This window comes from Aulostomus chinensis, chromosome 24 (genome assembly GCF_037954235.1).
Source record: "Aulostomus chinensis isolate RoL2024-O1b breed Wild chromosome 24, RoL_Achi_v1.0, whole genome shotgun sequence".
NCBI lineage: Eukaryota > Metazoa > Chordata > Actinopteri > Syngnathiformes > Aulostomidae > Aulostomus > Aulostomus chinensis.
This window is the reverse complement of record NC_141343.1, coordinates 16779341-16801802: the sequence shown is the minus strand read 5'-3', so window position 1 is coordinate 16801802 and position 22462 is coordinate 16779341. Positions and strand designations below refer to the sequence as shown.

Here is a 22462-nt window from a genome sequence, read left to right as displayed (position 1 = left end):
TCTCCCTCCGTATTTCCCTTCACCCTCGTATCTCCTCTCTTTCCGCTCCTCAATCCCACATTTAGGGTGGGAAGAGAGCTGAAGAGCGGAATGAGACGAGAGCCTGGAGGGGACGGCGTGTGTCCTGGAGCCGTCCCCTCCAGCGCAGTGCCTGATGCTGCTGGTGGCTCTGCTGCAGCCTTTGGGAGTGTTAATGTTGCTGCTGCTCATCACCAGTAGAGGGCAGCACCAAGTCTGGCTGAGCTGAGCTGCTGTCTGACTCTCAGCCCACTGATGAGAGGATGAACGTGGTTACACAGGAACCTGAAGCATCACAGCAACCAGAGCCGGTCTGTGTGTTCACCAAGTCCACTCAGACCTAAAAGACCCAGAGACCGAAGCTGAGGTCTGGTGAAAAACGCCAGAATCTCCTTGTTCAACTTTATTTCTCTGCACTTGTAGCAGACAGAAACAGAGACTTTTGGCCTCAGTGTACATCACCTTACATTTGCTCCATGCTACCATCAATGATGTCCCCTCAGGTCTAGACCCAGGAGGTCCTGGTCCTCTACTGGGCTTTCAGACTGTCAGCTGAGTTACCAACCAACTATCAAGCTGAACTTTCTAAAACTTGGCGGAGAGCTGAAGTTTGAGTCAAAGAAGATTTATAGTTCCTTTTATAAATGTTGTGCTATCCCCTTTTTTCACAAAGGCTACGTGACTACTCTGTTACGTTCATTAATTTGTCTCCAATGACTCATCTCATAGCAGTTAATGTTCCCTCCAAGAACTCCTGGACCTCCCTCATAATCTCTCTGCTCTTCCCAGGAACTAGACCCTGATGGACCTGCAGCAACCCAGAAGGCACTGAACTTAAGTCTGACCTCAGGTTCTGCCTGGTGATGAACTTTAATCTGGATATGTCAGTAAAAAATTACAAAATGAGGTTAAATAATCAAGCGTTTGTCTTGTGGCAGCATTCTCAATGGGGGAGGAGCCAATGAGGAATAGATTACAGTCGCCTGCCCTGCAAAATAAAAGCATGAAAGTGCTTTTTCATGTTTCTCTTACTGAATCCCTGAATCTGATCAAAAGTCTTGACGAGGCTTTTCAGTGCCCCAAAACCCTTGGAATCCATTCATGAAGCTAATTAGGACATGTACTGGAAACATATTGGAAGACGCAGAGATTAACCCCCTGTGATTGGGCCTGGATTAGCGCACTGCTAACGCTAACGCCACCTGACCTTTGTGTCCGAAGCTCTCTCTGTCCAGTTGCCCTCAGATTCACAGAGACAACAGAGTGGCAGAAGGGAATAAAAAGGGTTTATACAAAGGGATGGATGAAGGGGCTGGGAGAGACGGGAAGAGGTGGGAGTCGAGAGAGAGAGAGAGAGAGCGAGAGAGGGGGGGGGCAAGGAAGAATAAAGGAGTCTTTACATGTCTGTGGAACCAGCAGCTCGCAGCACTTTCACATAATTTAAGACATATGGATGTTATTAGGACGACCGTGTCTGTCTGTGTGTGTGTGTGTGTGTGTGAGTGTGTGTGTGTGTGTGAGTGTGTGAGTGTGTGTGTGAGTGTGTGTCGCTGACAGTATCACCGTGTGTGTGTGTATGTGTATGACATTGTGTGTCTTTAAGCCTGTGTCTTTGCGCTGCAGGCTACAGAAGACAGTCACGTTTTTGTGGTGCAGTTGTACGGAATAACCCCCCCCCCCCCTCCTGTGTGAAACTTGGAACGTCCCAGAGTGACACGGCACAAAAAACTGTCTTTGATTGGCAGCCAGGCTGTGCAGGGAGATACCATGTGTGTGAGTCTGTCTGACCTGTAGTTACCTTTTGCCGTTTTTGGCCTCCTGTTGGCCTGCGTGCGCGCGCGCACACACACACACACACACACACACACACACACACACACACACACACACACACGTACATACAGTGACACAGTATTGAGCTACTGTAGAGTCTGTATGTGTGTGTGTGTGTGTGTGTGTGTGTGTGTGTATAGAAACAGGCACCCAAATTGTCCAATTACCCATAATCCTGCACAGACGCGTTAAATAGCTAAATTCATGATATTACTCAACCTCACAAATATTTTTACCCCAAATCACTTTTCAGTGTGTTTTTATACCTCAGAAAACACGTCTGTGGTCAGTCGGAGACGAATCAATCAACCAATTCTTTCACCAACGTACGAACGAACCAAAACTGACCACACGAGAACAGGATGAGACACGGGTTTGATTAAGAAGGAGATCAATCAAGAGGTTCCACTTAAAGAGAACGTCTGTCGGTTCTATCAGCTTCATCATTGAGGGTTTTTAGGGTCCTACGAGTTAGGGTTAGAACTATCGTGGCAGAACAAGAGGGTGGGGTCACGTCTCATGTCTCTGTTCTTGACTGTGAGGCATACCTCGCCCAGGGTGGCGTGAGAGTCCTGGAGCATCTGGTTCTTGTAGCTTTTCTCTGGTCGTGGTCCATGGCATGCTGGTTACGGCTGCGACGGTGTGGTTCTGCTGTTTGATGGAGTCATCCAGTGAGTGAGACGGCGCTGAATGGTGGTAGTTGTACTAGTTCTGTGTCACCCAGTGACGACTGTGATGGCAGTCGATATTTCTGGGACCACAACAAATAGTTGGATATGAGTCTCTAACATCCTGCAGCTGCCCTGACCACTGTGGTCCAGACCCAGAGGAGGTTCTGACCTTGTCTTGTTCTCTTCAGCGTTCCCACAGCGGTTTGTCTCTTTGTAACGTCTCTGACTGGGTGTCAAGACGTATCAGGTCTCCAGTTGTCATCCAAGTCTGGTCAGACTTGTCCAAAATATACTTGACGTACGAACAAACAGCGATGAATCAATCATATGTCATAAAGTAAACAAGAAAAAGGAGCGTGACAGCCTTTCTCAGACTGTTCTGAGGTCAGACCCTGAGTGTAATCCCCTTGTGGTCGGGGTTGGCGAGCAGGTCATGTAAGCTGATCTGTGACCAGTGGGCCCAGGGTGCGGCAGCAGAGGAAATGTAGCACTGCTAACGTCTCTGAGCGCACTGTGATCTGTGCTAACCAGACCTCCCTCACAAACATCCCGCACGTACACGTAACTCACACACTTCCATGCACACGGCGTCAGTGGACTATTGTTCATTCATTCGGAGGGTGACGGAGGGAGGGAAGCAGGGCAACATAGGAGGAAGAAAATGAGACGAAAATGAGGACAAAATAGGAGTACAAGTGGCCGACTGATGGTTTGGTGGCTGAGACGTGGACCTCAGGAACCACATGAACCCTCGCTGGCCTGAGTCCCACTGGAAGCTCCTTTCTTCCCTCTCAGCCTCCAGTCCGTCTCAGAGAAAACAGGCTGGGACACTTTGTCTTTACAACTTTAATGTGCTAACATGTGGAAAATGTGTTCCTAAATGCACACTAGCCACTTTCTTTGAGCAGGTAGTAGATGTGTAAGTCCAGGACAAGTCAGTCTGGAGAGACGTCATTTACATGAAAGGGGTATCGAGGAGTATCAGGAGGTCGTTTTACTACATCCTGTGGTGGAGCCTCTTCTGTTATGTGTGGTTTAGTTTGTCTACACTGATGGAAAAAAGCCAGAGGAAAGTCATAAATCGAAACCACAACGATAAAGTAAGCGATAAAAACACCATAATTACCACTCTGTAAAGTTATATAATAAAAAGAAGTTCATAAGTAAAAAAAGGATTTAAAGAATTTAACAAAGAATGAATACAAAGATGAGGTGTGTTTGTAGACCAACAAGAAGTGGTCATCTCCTGGTTCCTCCACCAACAGGAAGTGGTCATCTCCTGGTTCCTCCACCAACAGGAAGTGGTCATCTCCTGGTTCCTCCCCCAGCAGCCAATAGGATCGCTCCATGTGATTGTGGTGATTGAACCAGTAAATCAGCTCTGGTGAACAAAAGTTGATGATCTTCCAGGTTCAGTTCATCAAGATCATCTTCACTGATGAACCCTCTGATGATGCTGGAAGCCTGGATGCTACGTTAGCAGTGCTAAGCTAACGTTAGCCTAGGAAGGGGCTACACCAGGGTCACATGACTTCAAGGTCACCGCCACTGAGCTTCAGGTCTCTTCTGCTATCAAATTTGCCTCTTGAAGTTTCCCTTTTTTTGAGGAGAATTGGGACCAAAGTTGCTCTTCAGGCCTGTCGTTAATGTCGAGGACAGGATGTTGGTGAGAACATCTAGTGAACATTGTATCTGACGAGCTGAAATTTCCTCCTGACAAGCAGCCGTATCCTCTCACGTTCTCTCCTAATCTCTCTAAACCACTTTGTTCATGTTTTCAGGGAAAGTTTCAATGCATCCGATTGTTATTTATCCTAATAAAGTTAAGTGATTCATGTTGGTATGAAAGCCTGATTCTAGTCTTCTCTCCTCTTCAGTGTTCCCTACTTCTAAATCATTCCCAAGACGCTTTTCAAGGCAGTTTTGGAAGTTAAATCAGATGGAATGTTATTTGTCCAAACAACGCTGATGACTGATTCATACGAAGAAATACTTTGAGCAGCCAGGAAAGACTACCCCCCCCCGCCCCCCTTTGGTCTTTGTGCCTGTCAGTCCTGTTCTGCTGACTGCAGGGGAAAATCTCCACAATGTATAAGTCTCCGCTGTTAATAAGTAAAGCGAGAGGAGGAGGAGACAGAGGGAGAATTTTGGGGTTGAATAAGGAATCGCTGAGAATGATTGAGAATGAAAACAGAAAATCTTGTCTTGGTGTATTTCAAGAGAGAGAAGAGGGGCATTAATGGGTGGAAAAAGTAGCAGAGATATGACCGAGAGAGGATATAAATATAGGACAGTAAAACGGGAACGTAATTCAATAAAAATACTGGCAGCGTACTGAGACCAGGGCTTCACAATCCTACTAATTTGTGGTTTTTACAGCAAACCAGATCCTGATCGTACAGAACAGGCCCAACCCAGCCTTTACATTTTGGGTGGGCCTAATAATTATAGTAGGTAATAATGTTCTGTAACGGTTTCCAGCTTGAAACAGCAAAAAATTAGTGAGTAGGATTGATGGTCCCACTTATGAAAGCTTGTTTTTAATGCAGAAATACAGCGTTCTATTTACCCGCCACAGTTTGTGTTTACTGCAGACACATCGCCAGGCGACGTATCGCTTATACTTTGGAGAAATTATACCCGTTCAGCCAGGACCGATTTCATCAAGAAGAAAATGGTAAATTGGTGGTATGGCGCTGTCCTGGGGCCTTCTATGAGAATACATGGAATGCCACAGGCAGGGAGAGCAGCAGGGACCCCCACGTGGAACAGAACAGTGGCGTCCAACCACGTGGTTTTCGTTCTTGTTTAGCTGAGCCCAGCACACCTGAAGCGTCACGTGGTTCATTTCAGAGAACCATCAGCAGAAACGGATTGATTCTGGTCCGCAGCAGCTTAACCTGTGTTTTTGTCCTTGACCTTCACTTTGTCACCAACAGAAGGATGTATACCTGTTCTCCATCTGAACGGATGTGTCATTTCTCCGTCTACACAGGTGTTTGCCAAAGTGTTCAGTCATGAAGCCTTGGAGTCCTACCTCCCCAAAATCCAGCAGGTCATCCAGGAGAGCCTTCGGGTGTGGAGCTCCAACCCTGAACCCATCAACGTCTACAGGTGTGCTGATCAGTTTGTTACCTGCACGAAAAAACACAAGTTCCACTGAAAAGCTGTGAATGGCAGTAGAGGAAGTGGTATGATGCGCGGTAGGGAGGTGGTACTTGGGTCCTGATGGGTCGTCTCTCCACAGGGAGAGCCAGAGGTTGTCTTTCACCATGGCGGTGAGGGTGCTGCTGGGCTTCCGGGTGTCAGAGGAGGAGATGAGGCATCTGTTCTCAACCTTCCAGGACTTTGTGAACAACCTCTTCAGCCTGCCCATAGACCTTCCATTCAGCGGATACAGGAAGGTAAATCCTCCGCAAAATTACCACTGTGTCCTTTTCACTTGTAGGTGCAAAGTTGGAACAAATCTATAATCTTACTGAGGCAGGCTAACACACCTTTTGACTTTGTTTTTCTCTGGAACACCCTAACTTACAAAAGATGCGCCAGGAGTCACTGCTTGACTTAATTTTTTTTTTCAGGGCATCCGAGCACGGGACACACTGCAGAAAAGCATAGAGAAAGCCATCAGGGAGAAGCCGCTGTGTAACCTCGGGAAGGACTACAGCGACGCCCTGGACGTGCTGATGGAGAGCGCCAAAGAGAACGGCACTGAGCTCACCATGCAGGAGCTGAAGGTAACATACCTGTGGGTGAAAATCACCTGGGTAGGAGAGGAAGGTGTGTAAACATCCGCAAGAGAGGACCCAGATGAACATACTCTTGATTCCTCCAACACCTATATCAGTGTTTCAGGTGGACGGTAGTAGGGAAACACACACAGTCATGCACGGGCACACCCTCTGTTTACCGATTTAAGTAATTCTGAGGAATTCTGTGGAAACTCAACTCTCTCTGCTCCGCTCTCGCTCCTGTGGTTTCTGGGCTACGTCCAGGGCCAAAAATAAGTCAACACTCCCCCTGCGAGGGGTCTGAAAGAGGCCTCCTGTACACACACACATATGTATAAATACACACTCAGAGTGAACTGGGGAGCCCCTGTCGCAGAGGCCCAGGCCGAAGCACTCTCCTGGAGCTTTCTGACGCACACATATATAACACATACACAGGCCGAGGCATGTTTTGACACACATGATGGCAGACGAGAGGTTTATAATGAGAGTCGTGCTGCTCGGCCTCACTGTTATTTATTCCACTACCTTAATAATGGGCCTGGAATGGCTCGCTAAATGTTGTTGTTGGCGATGAACTTGATATTTCCAAACAGACGACTTTTCAGGAACAAGAAACAACATTGTCTTACATTAGCGTAGGCGCCGTTTGAACTTAAAGTTGAGGCTTCACTTGAACTAATAGGTGCACTAATGAGGAATAATGCAAGAACTACCATAGAGAGGAACCTGGTGGTAAACCAGATACAGGCCCCAGCTGTAAATACACAAGCCTGTATGCACTTTTGTACTCCAGCTCCATCTTTTTTGTCTGTCAGGTGTTTTCTAGCAGGACACTGAGGATGTTACTGCTGCTTATGTTGAAGTAATACTTCACCCAAAGGTGTATTTTGCCTTCAAGTACTCACTAATAGGTACCTTAGGATCATGGAGACATTTTTTTCCCTCCTTCATTACTTCTCAGTTACTCAAGAATGCAGGAAAAGACAGCGACGTATATTTTGCTAGCAGCTAATTTAGACTTTTGGCTAACAAAAGCTAAACCTTCCCAAAAAGTCTGTTTACAAACTCTCATCATCAAATCATCATTCAGTTTCATCCAGTCTTTACTATTCAGCTGGGGGCTAAAAATGAACCAACTAGAATTCTTCAGCTTTGGCACTGGTTCACAGTAGCACCAAACCAGAGTTGTAGTGAGGTTGAGACGTCAGAGAAGAGCATTGAACTCAGGCCAAACTTGCAGCAACCAGTGCACTGATACACCTTCATGCCTCCCCAGGAGTCCACCATTGAACTCATCTTCGCTTCCTTCGCCACAACGGCCAGTGCCAGCACCTCCCTTATTATGCAGCTCCTGCGCCACCCTCCTGTCCTGGAGCGCCTGAGGGAGGAGCTGCGAGCACGGGGCCTCCTCCACAATGGCTGCCTCTGCCCTGAAGGAGAGCTGAGGCTGGACACCATTGTCAGCCTGAAGTACCTGGACTGTGTCATCAAGGAGGTGCTGAGACTCTTTACGCCTGTGTCTGGGGCCTACCGGACCGCCATGCAGACCTTCGAACTTGACGTAGGTGGCCAAGAATGGAATATATCTTTTTTATTATATATGTAAAGAAATGATATTTGGCATTTCCTAAAATCTGTGGCTTTCTAAAAGTGTGACAAATCTGCAGTCTTGAATGTACCTGTACCAAATGAGGTCCCTGACTGTCTGTGTGTCTCTAGGGAGTTCAGATTCCTAAGGGCTGGAGTGTGATGTACAGTATTCGGGACACGCATGATACGTCGGCTGTCTTCAAGGATGTGGATGCCTTTGACCCAGACCGCTTCAGCCAGGAGCGCGGTGAAGACAAAGAGGGACGCTTCAACTACCTTCCCTTCGGCGGGGGTGTTCGGTCCTGCCTGGGCAAGCAGCTCGCCACCCTCTTCCTCCGCCTCCTGGCCATCGAGCTAGCCAGCACCAGCCGCTTCGAGCTGGCCAGCCGGCAGTTCCCCCGCGTGATCACAGTACCTGTGGTCCACCCAGTTGATGGGCTGAAGGTCAAGTTCTATGGCCTGGACTCCAACCAGAACGAGATCATGGCCAAGTCAGATGAGCTGCTTGGAGCGACTGTTTGAAGGGTGGAAAGTTGATGCAGGGGGTGAGTGATGGAAGGGAGAAGACTGAAGGAAGGAAATTTCAGTTACTTTCTCTTCTCCACCTTTGTTCTGCTACGCTGAAGGTTCCTTTTCAGACTCAAGGAAATGCAGGAGTCTTCACCTCTGGTTGATGTTTGTAACTTTCCTCCAAGAAAGGAAGAAGCTGCCAAAAAATTCTTGACTATGCTCTATTCTGTGCATTCTTTAAAAGAAAGATACAAACAAAATGTATGTACAAAAAAGCTATGTAATATAATTTGAAAGAGAATGTGGGTAGTACACAACGGGAGAACAAAAGCTGTGGTGTTACCTTGGGTGGAATGAGGAGTCAAAATCTTAAAAAGACAGTTGTAGAGGGAAGAAGAGACGGAGGAAACAGGGTATAGGATGGGAGGAAAGGAGATCCGAGCAGTTTTCTTGATCAAAGCCAGCTAAGCATTCCAGTTATCTAGCAGGGTAGAAGAGGTGGTTGTTCAAGTTCAGAACCTCAAGTTCTGGTCCAATTTGAAAAATTCAGGGTCAAAAAACAAAAAAACTTTGAAGTTTATTAAAAAAAAGATGAGAAGAACAAACAACATCACAAGTTATAATTGGGGTCAGGTATAAATTCAGGAAGTGAAGAGTTGCAGCTTAGAATTGTAGTTGGGACGGGAAACATACCTGCGGGATATTTTAAGGGTCTGAACACAATATTTCGGAGTGGTATAAAAGGGCAACTTAGATTGAGTTGATTTGAAACTATTTGTGATCATTTTTAAGAAAGAAGCATTCTTCACCCTTGTATTCCTTGATTAAGTTCTCAATTACAAAATCACTATGGAAGCAAAGCAGAGTGAAAATACGAGATACAAAGAGAAAAAGAGACTTCATGAACTGCCTTGAATTGCTCTCGAGTTACCCTTCAGCACCGAGTCAAAATGTTGCCTGCATACAGAATACCGCCTCTTCTTGATATTGTGTGTGAACTCAGGTGCAGAGTTGTGGCGAATCAGCTTTTGCTTTTCATGACTGCACGTCTGAGTAGTTTCAGAGTTGGACCAATTACAGTTATTCTGGTTTCTGTGGACAGGAACTAAACGATATCAGGGGTTTCCAGAAGCGTTCGCTCTTACTTGATTCATTTGTAGCCATTTTGATCTGCAGTACTGCAAAGATTAGTGGGTCGCACCAACAGGGTCTATTTCTGTTCCTAAGTTTGGTGTCACTGGACTCTAACCCTAAGCCTTCCCCTCACTTCCTACGTCTGACACCTAAGAGCACATACAACGTTTCGATGGACGAGGTCTTCATCTGGTTGTTGGAATATTTGTGCGCAGATTTTTTTTGTGCTGGGTTTGTTTGGTTCTGCCTGCTCTCCGATGGACATCATCTGAAGGAGTCATCATAGAAAGTGTTCCTCCGCAAATTTGAGATAATTCAAAACAAAGCAGCTGGATTAGCATCACGTCCCAGGAGCAGCTTTAAGTCTTGCTGGTGCAACTGCTGTAAAGTCCAGTTTGTCTTAGATTGACTTAGCAGCGAGGACCAGGCTAAGTAAGGACCAACTGGTGCAGCCCATCCCAGGAATTCCCAATTGGCTTTACACAAGAGGAACCTAATGAAATCCTGGTCAAATGGTAATGAGGTCTGTTTGATACTCAAAGGTGGCGCTAACTCTGTCCTGAAGCAAGGATACAAGAACTCCCAATGTAGTGCAACTTCCTGAGCTGGAGGAGGAGGAGAGGTGGAGGAGGTGCAGAGGACAAGACCTACATATATGCTGCTTGAGTGTTGCCTGGTCATCCTATGTCTTTTTGTGTGCTGTTTGTTTGTGTTTCCCATCTCCTTGGAGCAGCCATTTTGAGTTCTGTGGAGAAGGTGATTTTGGGTCTTGCTGCTCCTCCAATCAACGCTAAGAATGCAAAAAAAAAAGAAAAACAATAATTCCATGGTTGAAGCAACTTTATTTGCTGAAAGAGATTTATCGTTTGAGGTGATTGCACAATCAGAACTCTCGGAGCTTGTATGTTCCATACTTGGAGAGGAAGTTTAAGAATTTCCCAGATATGGAAATCTGCTACACCGGAACTTTGGGACTTGTTAGCTGAACTCTGGGACTTTCTAAGCAGAGACTCAAAGATGGAAGGCTGAGTGAGAAGGACCAATGAAGCTTCAGGAGAAGGCAGTGCCACACTCGGAGACCTGCTACCCAGCGGCATTCCGCATGGACGCAGCCTGTGCCAGACATAGTTCAGTCTTCTGACCAACCACACCACTGATTTCTTCATAAAAGTATATTAAATAATTCTTTTTGCTGCTTTTCTTGTGTATATTTTCTAATTGAGAGTTCTAGATTACAAAAGTGTGTATTAAGTGAGATTTCTTTCGTTCTATCTACAAGTATGTACACGCTCACTTGCCAATTTATTTGACTCATCAAAGTATAACTAATGAAGTATAATACCAATATTAACTTCCTAATATTTTGCCGGTGTCATGTAGATACATTGACAAAGTATTAGGAACACCTCTCAGAACCGTTCATCACCAGCACCAATAAAAGGAACCTCTCTCCAACAGAAAACAGAACATTCTCATCCTCCCAGAGGATTTTAGGCAGGGCTGTTGTGTTATACTACATTCCTTTATCCAAGTGTAGCAAATACACTGGCAAGTGTGTATACATATACGTGTGTGTGTGTGTGTGTGTATATACCTATATGTATGTGTGTGTATATACAATATATATATATATATATATTATATATACACATATATGTATGTGTGTATATATTATATATATATAATATACGCATATGTGTATGTTATGTGTATGTCACACATATATATATAATATATATATATATTCACACATGCATATATGTGTATATATAATATATAAATACATATATGTATGTGTGTATATGTTATATATACACGTGTGTGTGTGTGTGTGTGTGTGTGTGTGTGTGTGTGTGTGTGAATTTTGTGAAAGCATTAATAGGTTATGGTGTATATTAATTTGTATAATATTCCTTTCTTTAGCAAGCCATGGGGAAAATCAGCTATTTACATCTACTAATAACCTAATATTAATGTTATTGTACGATTAATATTGTTGTTATAAGATATTTGAAGTGCTATTTTTTATTCTATTACAGATTTAGAGATTTTAGCCTAAATGAGAAGGTCTTTGGAAAATATTGGATTTATTTAGAATGTTATGTATTTCAGTTATATTGTAAACAGTGTTTAAAATGTTAATATTGTTGATTGATTACTGTAATAATTATTTGTTTTGTTATTCAGACTTATTATCACTGCATTTTATTTGATATTAATTATGGAAAACAGAAAGCACTTGCGAGGTATGTCTATTTTTTAAGTGCCATGTGACTACACTTCCTGCTCCTTTTACCTGGTGGTTTCTCTGAACCTGTCTCTTGTCATTCTGTATATAATATTTGTATTTTCTTTTTACAGGAAAAAAAAAAATTCATTTAGTTTTGATCTGAATGTCTCCTTCTACTTTCTTCAGTTTCATTTTTTGTTACCGTGATTGTTAAATGTACTCCTGTAATAAACTATAAGGAAAAAAGTAGGACTGAGAAATGAATTATTGTAGTGTGCGTCCATTTATATAGTTAGCTAAAGAAAAAAAGAATTACTTTGGAAAAAGATTGCAGATTTTTTTTGGAACCGAATCATGAAAATCTGCTGCTCTTTCTTGGTCCAGTTTCGTTCTAATTAGCACCTTCATGTACACAATATTCTCGGCATTAATGACGGTTCTAAGTCTCATCATGTGGATCAGGTAATAAATCAAAATATCAAGTATCTGAGAGAACAAGCACATCTATCAAATACCAGTAGCACTGGACACAAAACCATTACAATTTCTGTTCATTATAACATTAGCAGGCCAGTCAGTCTAAACTTTTTCAGGTTCAAGTTTCAATTTTTTTTTTTTAAGTGAATTTAGGCGATGTGAATATGTGGAGGAAATAAGGAAGGTTTTGTCGGGTTTTGTGTCTCAAATTCTCACATCTTTTTGTCTTTCAAGGACGAGACACAGTTGTTGGCCATTAGAGGGTTAATGAATGGACAAGTCCTTCAACTCCCAGCTGCCCCCATCACACGTCTTTCCTCTGAGTGCTGAACACCAGCGACTGGTGCACATCTGCCCGAGTGCTGGATGGCGGGAGGTGGTTGCGAAGCGCATCAGAAACAGATCGGCCTCTCAGCATGTGTCGCGGCTGCTGAAACTCCGTTCTGATCGAACTGGGATACAGTTGCCAGTGCTCCCAAGACGGGGAAGATCTAGATATCCAAACCCCTTCCAGAATCAGTCAAGTGTGAATTCCTGTTCGGTGTTTTTCAAAACCACACAAAACACAAGTTTTATAAACCACACCATCAAACATGAAAGTTTGTTCACAAGAACCTCAGCTGGAAAGTGAAACAGATGTGAGGCACCATGGATGGTCGTCAGCACACTCGCATGGACACCAGAGCAGTCGGTCGAGTCTATAACTTCAGCTTAGTGTTAGCTTTTGAGCTAACGGTCAACCAACCAGAAAGGTATCAGCAGACGAGCCCCCACCCTTGTTGCTGCCTGGAGCTTCGGACCCTGCTGGTCTAGGACGTCCTGCTGGGTTGTCCAGGTTTGCGTGCGCTGCACTAAAGCTAAAATAACTCAATCGTGTATGAGAAACTAAACACAGCTTCTCAATATCTAGAAAAATGCAAATAATAATATAGTCCAGTCCGGTCATCTGTCTTCAGTTATGGCTCAAAGTCCTCCATCGACGTCGAAGCGATACTTCAGCCAAAAACTGTATAGTACCTTTCAAATATTAAGTGTAGTACTTCTTTCTGACCCAAGAATGCAGAAAGAGCTGGCCACATATGTTCACCTCGGAGCTAACGGCGCCACCATGAATGAGCACTGGAAGTGTTCTAGTTAGTTCTGATCTTTAATTGGAGTGTTTGTGGATTACTGATCACCCATCTGGATTAGGAAGACCTGGATTATACCAGATGATGAGCTGTTGTTAGCTGTCATTCTCCATTAGCTTCAAGCTAAATATATTTGGCTGGCTCTTCCTGCATTGTGGCGTAAATAAGAAGTAATGAAGGATGGGAAAAACATGTTTGCGAGCTAAAGACTCAGTGAGTACTAGAAAAGTGAAATACACTTTTTGGTTTAAGTATCAGGGCGGCACAGTGGAACAGTGGTCCTCACTGTGGCCCCCCAGCAAGAAGGTTGTGAAACAAACAACAAAGTGCAACAGGTAATGATAATACATATTATAAGTTATACATACGTTCATACATACATACATACTGTACATACACACAAACATACTTTTATCATTTATACATACAGTCATACTGTTATGGCAGCACGGTGGAGCAGTGGTCCTCACTGTGGCCCCCCATCAAGAAGGTTGAGGGTGGAGCAGTGGTCCTCACTGTGGCCCCCCATCAAGAAGGTTGTGGGTGGAGCAGTGGTCCTCACTGTGGCCCCCATCAAGAAGGTTGTGGGTGGAGCAGTGGTCCTCCCTGTGGCCCCCAGCAAGAAGGTTGTGGGTGGAGCCCCGGCTGCAGCACGGGGTCTTTCTGGGTGAGTCTCCATGTTCTCCCTGTTCCTGCTGGGTTCTCTCTGGTACTCCAGCTTCCTCCACAGTCCAAAGACATCAAGAGGGACCAGGTTAATCCAGACTCTAAATTGACCGTAGGCGTGGCTGGGAGAGCCGATGGTTGTCTGTCTCTATGTGTTGGCCCTGCCATGGACTGGTGACCTGTCCAGGGGGAAGGCTGCTGGGATAGGCTCCACCCACACCACCCTCAACAGGAGGAGAGGGGGAACATGGATGGATGGAAGGATGGTTTAAGTCTCATCTTCAAGAATATGAACCAAGTGCACGCATTTGTAACAAACTTTTTTAAAAACCGTCAGCGATTGATTCAGGAGCACTCGAGTAAAATGGAGAGACTTCGAACAAAGATTTGGACTGAGTGCCCTGGCAGGACTGCAGATGGTTTGTGCAGAGTAGTTCTCTACCCAGTGATTTGATTTTTGTTTTGCTGTTTGGTATTTTTGTTTGTGTAAAAGGGAACAAATGTTTTCTCTCTCTCAGCGGAAACGGCCCTGAATGTGATGTATTAGTACAGATACTTCAGAGCACTCAGATACATGGTGAGGATTTATGAGGGTGCCAGTGCCACATTCGAACCAGACTTCTGCTGTTTCACCACCATTGCTCTGGTGTGTCTTCGGTACTGGATTTGTGCCATGAATTTTTGTTTTAATTTAGCCAAATGTTCCTTTGGTAAACAAGGACGGCTGACCTTCTGTGAAAGTCTGGTTTTATTCTGAGAATCCGACAGGAAAGAAAAGAAATTCACACAAAGTAGCGTTTCTGTCGAAGTCGCGATGCTCTTGTTGGGTATGGATGGCGGAACCAGTGGATCGTTAGCATAGACAGAAAACCAGAGCAGGACCAGAGCCTCACCAAAGACCTTGCCTTCATTCTCAACACGTACATGTGAGGGTCTGTTGTGACCGAACGCACTCAACAGTCGCACTCAAATCTTTATTGTCAACAATTTTTGCATCACCATTAACACATCTTCCTGTGGATGCCGCTAAACTGCACACATGTGGAACATCGCTAACCAGGGGGTCCATGTACTTCCTTGATGAGCTGACATCACACAAAAGAAGAAAAACTGCTCAGACGCCTTTGGCTCGCATGGCCTCAACACACGTCCACCTTCTTTGGATCCTCGTTTGAAGAATCTCATCACACGGGGGTCCGGCTCAGCTCTGGCTGAGGTCTGCATGCCGACGTTTGTTCAGCCGCCAGCAGATCAGTGCAGACGGAACACATCAAGAAGGAACAGACTATTTGAGGGGGCTTTTCCTTTAGTTTGACGCAAGACAGAGACAGAGCCAGAGAGAGAAAACCATTACAATAAGCTCGGCTCCCTCTCTCTCTCTCTCTCACACACACACACACACACACACACATATACAAAGCATGTGTTTGTTCTGTTTGTTTGTAGTTTTGCCGCCAGGAGAGACTGTTTGCTACACTAAGTACTCCAAGATGAAGCACTTCAAGGGAAACAAGTGTGTGTGTGCGTGTGTATGTGTGTGCATGTGTGTTTCAAATGTCCTTTATATATTACACGCACAAACACACAAACACACACGCATAGGTACACATACATACAATACTTTCATGAATGCATTCATACATACTGATACGGAATTTTAGCTGGTGTCCTCTGTTCTAGCGATCTTGTACCCTATATATATATAGAGAGAGAGAGAGAGAGAGAGAGAGAGAGAAATACTTATATTCATTCATATATATACATACATGTTTTAATACATACATTCATGCATACTTAAGTATATACACAATTCATCATCGTCATCCTCCTCCTCCTCTTATCCGGTTGGTCCGGGCCGCGGGGGCAGCAGCCTCAGCAAGGAAGCCCAGACTGTCCTCTCCCCAGCCATCTCAACCTGCTCTTCTGGGACAATCCTGAGGCGTTCCCAGGCCAGCCCAGAAATATAATCCCTACACCATGTCCTGGGTCGGCCCCGAGGCCTCCTCCTGGTCAGACATGCCTGGAACACCTCCTGAGGGAGGCGTCCTCACCAGATGCCTGAACCACCTCCACTGACTCCTCTACATGGAGGAGCAGCAGCTCTGCTCTGAGTCCCTCCTGAAGGACTGAGCTTCTCACCCTGTCTCTAAGGGAGAGCCCAGCCTCCCTGAGGAGGAAACTCATTTTAGCCGCTTGGATTCAGGATCTTGTTCTTTGGTCATTACCCAGAGCTCATGACCACAGGTGAGGGTTGGAATGTAGACTGACTGGTAAATCGAGAGCCGCGCCTTTTGGCTAAGCTCCCTCTTCACCACAACAGACTGGTTTAGCGCCCGCATCACTGCGGATGCCGCCCCAATCCGCCTGTCAATCACCCGCTCCATCTTACCCTCACTCCCAGCCGCTTCACATTCGGCTGCAAACTGGCCCAGCAAGAGCTGGAGGTCGTGGCCCGATGGCGCGAAGAGGACTACAAAACGCAATACGCAAACAGCAGAGACGACACCCTCCCGCCACCAAACTCTACCCCCTCACCACCTGGCTGCACCTAGAAATTCTGTCCATAAAAGTTAAGAACAGAACCGGTGACAAAGGGCAGCCTTGGCAGAGTCCAGCCCTCACTGGGAACAAGTCTGACTTACTACCGGCCACGCGGACCAGACTCTCGCTCCTCCGGTAGAATGACCGAATGGCCCTTTGTAAAGGGCCATCCACCCCATACTCCCGGAGTACCTCCACAGGGTGCTCCTGGGAACACGGTCGTAAGCCTTCTCCAGGTCCACAAAGCACATGTGGACTGGTTGGGCAAACTCCCATGACCCCTCCAGCGAGGTTGAAGCGCTGATCCACGGTTCCACGGCCGGGACAAAAACCACACTGCTCCTCCTCAATCTGAGGTTCAACTATCACCCTGACCCTCCTCTCCAGTACCCTGGCGTAGACCTTACCAGGGAGGTTGAGGAGTGTGATCCCCCCATAGTTGGAACACACCCTCTGGTCCCCTTTCTTAAAGACGGGGTCCACCACCCTGGTCTGCCACTCCAAAGGCAGTTTGATACATACAAACAAATATTTTCGTGCTTAAATTTATACATACATATACATATATTTTTCATATGTACACTCATATATACACTCATACATACATTCATACCTTCATACATACATGAAAAATTACATGAATTCAAACATTCATACATTTATACATGCATACACAAATCCATATTTTTATATATACTTAAACACATGCATACATACTTTCATACATATATCCATACATCCATATTGTTATACATATTTTCATACATACAAACTTACAAATATGAATTCATCCATCCATACATACATATGTACTTACATAAATAATACATCCATTTTATACATACTTTCATTCATATTTCCATACATACATATAGGCATATGTACAAACATACATATGTACTTTCATAAATAATTGAGAAATACTTCCATAGTACCTACATACATAATTTAATACATACACACAGCCATTCATTCAGCCATATATACCTGTACCCATACTTTCTTACATACTCACATAAATTCATAAACAATGTGTGTGTGTGTGTGTGTGTGTGTGTGTGTACACACACAAACACGCGCACATTAAAAGTCTTGCCGGAACTCTACACACATGCCGCCGCCGTTTTATGGTTTTTAATCGGTTTTGGGTGATTTTTATTCCAGTTTTCGGGTGTCTGTCCCCCACACAGCTGCAGCCCCCACAGCCCCACCCTTCCCCCTGGAAATGCTTTGAAAGCTGCTATGTACAGTCACTGCCCACGACAGCACTGACAACAGGGAACAGGCAGACATGACAAAACAGATCATCAATGTCACTCAATGCTTTATTTAGCAAAGTATCAGTTTACACTTTACAGTGAGTGACACAACACAGAACGTGGAAAATTTCATGAACAATCACTGTTTTGTTTTCTTTCTCTTTTTTCGTTCCGTGAAAGCAGAACACGTGTGGTTTTAACCAATCAAAACTAACAATGCTAGTAACATGACCCATGTGTCCGTCAACCAGAAACACCTCGCATGCGGAGATGCACTCATGGGCACAACGCCGTGTCAAGGCGGTTTCACACTGAACGCGTAAGGCGCAGGCTGCGCCGGGGAAGTCCATTCATTGGGTATGTGGGCGCACTGTGACGTCGCATGAGCGCAAACCAAGCCCAGCAGCTCGGTAGCGCCGTGCATGCTTGCACCCCACCCCGCACAGCGCGCCGCGTCTCCCGCGTTCAGTGTGAAACCGCCTTCAGATGTTGTTTTCTTTATTTAATATGGGATTTTGACAGCTCCCTTCTCCTCCTTTTTTAACGGAACTCCGTTCCGGCCGTGAATATTTTACCAGAACTGCGTTCTGGCTCACTTTCACCTCTGCATACATTATATTTACAAGTGCAGAATTGCATATATTCATGTATACTTTCATGCATACCTACAAACATTTATACCTACATTCTTACTTTCATACATAGAGTCATAAAGTATATATTTAATAAAAACATACATTCTTATGTACAGAGTCCTTATTTTCATACTTGAATACTTTCACAGGTTCATTCATACTTATATACATACATACTTTCATAGGTTTATACATACATATATTTTATATACCATCATACATACATACATACGTACATACATACTTTCATAGGTTTAAACATACTTATATTTTATATACATCATACATACATATGTACATACATACTTACTTTCATAGGTTCATACATCATATATTTTATATACCATCATACATACATACATACTTTCATAGGTTTAAACATACTTATATATTATATACATCATACATACATACGTACATACATGAATACTTTCATAGGTTTATACATATATTTATTTTATAAACATACATACATACATACTTTCATAGGTTTATACATATATATATTTTATATACCATCATACATACATATAATACATACCTTCATAGGTTTAAACATATATATATTTTTATATACCATCATACATACATACATACTTTCATAGGTTTATACATAAATATATTTTTATATACCATCATACATACATACATATATACATACTTTCATAGGTTTATACATACATATATTTTATATACCATCATACATACATACATACTTTCACAAGTTTATACATACATATATTTTATATACATCATACATACATACGTACATACATACATATATACATACATACTTTCATAGGTTTATACATACATATATTTTATATACATCATACATACATACATACTTTCATAGGTATATACATACATATATTTTATATACCATCATACATACATACATACATACATACATATATACATACATACTTTCATAGGTTTGTACATACATATCTATCATACATACATACATACTTTCATAAGTTTATACATACATATATTTTTATATACCATCATACATACATACATACATACATACTTTCATAGGTTTAAATATACATATATTTTATATACATCATACATACCTACTTTCATAGGTTCATACATACATATATTTTTATATACCATCATACATACATATATACATACATACTTTCATAGGTTTATAAATACATATATTTTATATACATCATACATACATATATACATACATACATACTTTCATAGGTTTATACAAACATATATTTTATATACATCATAAATACATACATACATACTTTCATAGGTTTATAATACATATATGTTATATACCATCATACATACATTCATACTTTCACAGGTTTATACATACATATATTTTTATGGACCATCATACATACATACATACATACGTACATATATACATACATACATATTTTCATAGGTTTATACATACATATATTTTATATACCATCATACATACATACATACATACATACTTTCATAGGTTTAAACATACATATATTTTATATACATCATACATACATACATACATACATACTTTCATGGGTTTATACATACATATATTTTTATATACCATCATACATACATACATACTTTCATAGTTTTATACTTACATATATTTTTATATTCCATCATACATACATACGTACATACATATTTTCATCCGTTTATACAAACATATTTTATATACATCATACATACAAAAGTACATACATACATATACATATATACATACATACTTTTATAGGTTTATACATACATATATTTTATATACATCATACATACATACATACATACATACTTTCATGGGTTTATACATACATATATTTTTATATACCATCATACATACATATATACATACATACTTTTATAGGTTTATACATACATATATTTTATATACATCATACATACATACATACATACATACATAGGTACGTACATACATATATACATACTTTCATAGGTTTATACATACATATATTTTTATATACCATCATACATACATACATACATACATACATCCAGACTTTCATAGGTTTATACATACATATATTTTATATACCATCATATATACATACATACTTTCATAGGTTTATACATACATATATTTTATATACATCATACATACATACATACATACATACATACATACTTTCATAGGTTTATACATACATATATTTCTATATACCATCATACATACATACATACTTTCATAGTTTTATACTTACATATATTTTTATACTCCATCATACATACATACATACATACTTTCATGGGTTTATACATATATGTATATAAAAATATATGTATTTATAAACCTATGAAATAAATGTATGTATGTATGTATGTATGAACGAGTATAAAAATATATGTAAGTAAAAAACTATGAAAGTATGTATGTATGTATGATGGTATATAAAAATATATGTATTTATAAACCTATGAAAGAATGTATGTATGTATGTATGTATGATGGAGTATAAAAATATATGTAAGTATAAACCTATGAAAGTACGTATGTATGTATGATGGTATATAAAAATATATGTATGTATAAACCTATGAAAGTATGTATGTATATATGTATGTATGTATGATGTATATAAAAATATATTTACGTATAAACCCATGAAAGTATGTATGTATGTATGATGTATATAAAATATATGTTTGTATAAACCTATGAAAGTATGTATGTATATATTTATGTATGTACACATGTATGTACGTACATACATACATACATACATACATACATGTGTACATACTAAATATATGAACAAATATATATTCAGACAAATGTATATATGTATGAATATAAATATGTATATGAAATGTATGTATGATCATACAGATGTATAAATGTGTGTATGAAAAAGTTGTTTATGTATGTAAGTATGCATGTATGTGTATGGATGAAAGAATATATGTATGTATAAACCTATGAAAGTGTGTATGTATGTATCTATGTATGATGGTATATAAAATATATGTACGTATAAACCTATGAAAGTATGTATGTATATATGTATGTATGTATGATGGTTTATAAAAATATATGTATATATACACCTATGAAAGACACAAACACTGTATGCATATGAAAGTGAAAGTATGTCATGAACAGCACAGAGCCGTATTATTTTAGCAACAAGCTAGCAGTGGAATCACTTGATTCCAGGTCAAACTTCCACAGCCTAAGACTCTCACAGAAGCCCTGACACGACTCCAGCCATCATGAAACACAATGAAAACGTTTCCTTTTAAAGCTTCCATTTCCTCCCGTTGAAATGTTAGAGCTTTGTGGAATGTGTGCATGAATGGCATTGATACCGCGCTCTGTTCTTCACTCATGACTCAGGGCCGCTACAAATGCTTCCTGGCAACTGTTTTTCACAAGAAAAAAGGAGGACGGAGAAGAAGAAAAAGGAGTCGTCTGGATACAATTTGACTCGTAGTAGTTCAGTCTTCATTGCTACACGCAGAGAGCTGAGTGACTGTGTGATAATGCGTCATTGTGGTTGATCCGGCGTTAGCATGCTGACGTGCATCTCTGGGAAGTCCAAAGGGTTTAGTTTTTTGGCCTGCAGGCAAAAACTGCTCCTGAGCAGCCACAGGTGCTGAGCAGGATGTTACATGTTCATCAGTTTCATTTTCATATCTGAACAGCAACTCTTGTTTCCGAGAATCAAGGGAAAGCCAGTCTCACAGGTCGCTGCATCTGAATCCGTTTTTATATGATGTCACCATCAAACTGCTGCTGATTGATGGTCTGGGTTGAAACCTAGTTAATGTTTATGGTCACTGCCGATCAACCAGGCTAGCAGAAATATTGATGCTCCACAACTGCAACACATTTGTGCATGAGGAGGTTTCATGAATGCAGAAAGAGATCAGATAAAGTTGCTGCATTTGTTGTGCGTCGTCTGCATGTAACTTTCCTTGTAACGCCAGTCCTTGTACAACTGTCAGTGTCTGCAGGCCAGTAGCTTTGTCCTCGTTGCAGCACTGTGGAGTTTCCCTCCGTGATGGCC

The 22462-nt window shown here is 42.0% G+C and overlaps 1 protein-coding gene and 1 long non-coding RNA gene across 3 annotated transcripts in view; one reads left to right on the top strand and one right to left on the bottom strand.

The window, feature by feature from the left end:
• The window catches only part of cyp26b1 (cytochrome P450, family 26, subfamily b, polypeptide 1), a 37526-nt gene extending 25566 nt beyond the window's left edge, over nucleotides 1–11960 (top strand). For both annotated transcript variants that reach the window (XM_086197141.1, XM_086197142.1), the window contains exons 3-7: nucleotides 5518–5636; nucleotides 5770–5926; nucleotides 6104–6259; nucleotides 7533–7817; nucleotides 7976–11960. In XM_086197141.1, the coding sequence (XP_086053267.1) occupies nucleotides 5518–5636; nucleotides 5770–5926; nucleotides 6104–6259; nucleotides 7533–7817; nucleotides 7976–8368 (1110 nt within the window). In that variant the 3' untranslated portion in view covers nucleotides 8369–11960. The remainder of the gene's footprint in view (nucleotides 1–5517; nucleotides 5637–5769; nucleotides 5927–6103; nucleotides 6260–7532; nucleotides 7818–7975) is intronic.
• Nucleotides 11961–14787: 2827 nt separating this feature from the next.
• Nucleotides 14788–16105, bottom strand: LOC147238963 (uncharacterized). Its single transcript, XR_015111858.1, has 3 exons — nucleotides 15788–16105; nucleotides 15639–15685; nucleotides 14788–15297 (listed from the first exon to the last, which is right to left on the bottom strand). It is a non-coding gene; the product is annotated as an uncharacterized LOC147238963 (long non-coding RNA).
• Nucleotides 16106–22462: the final 6357 nt, after the last annotated feature.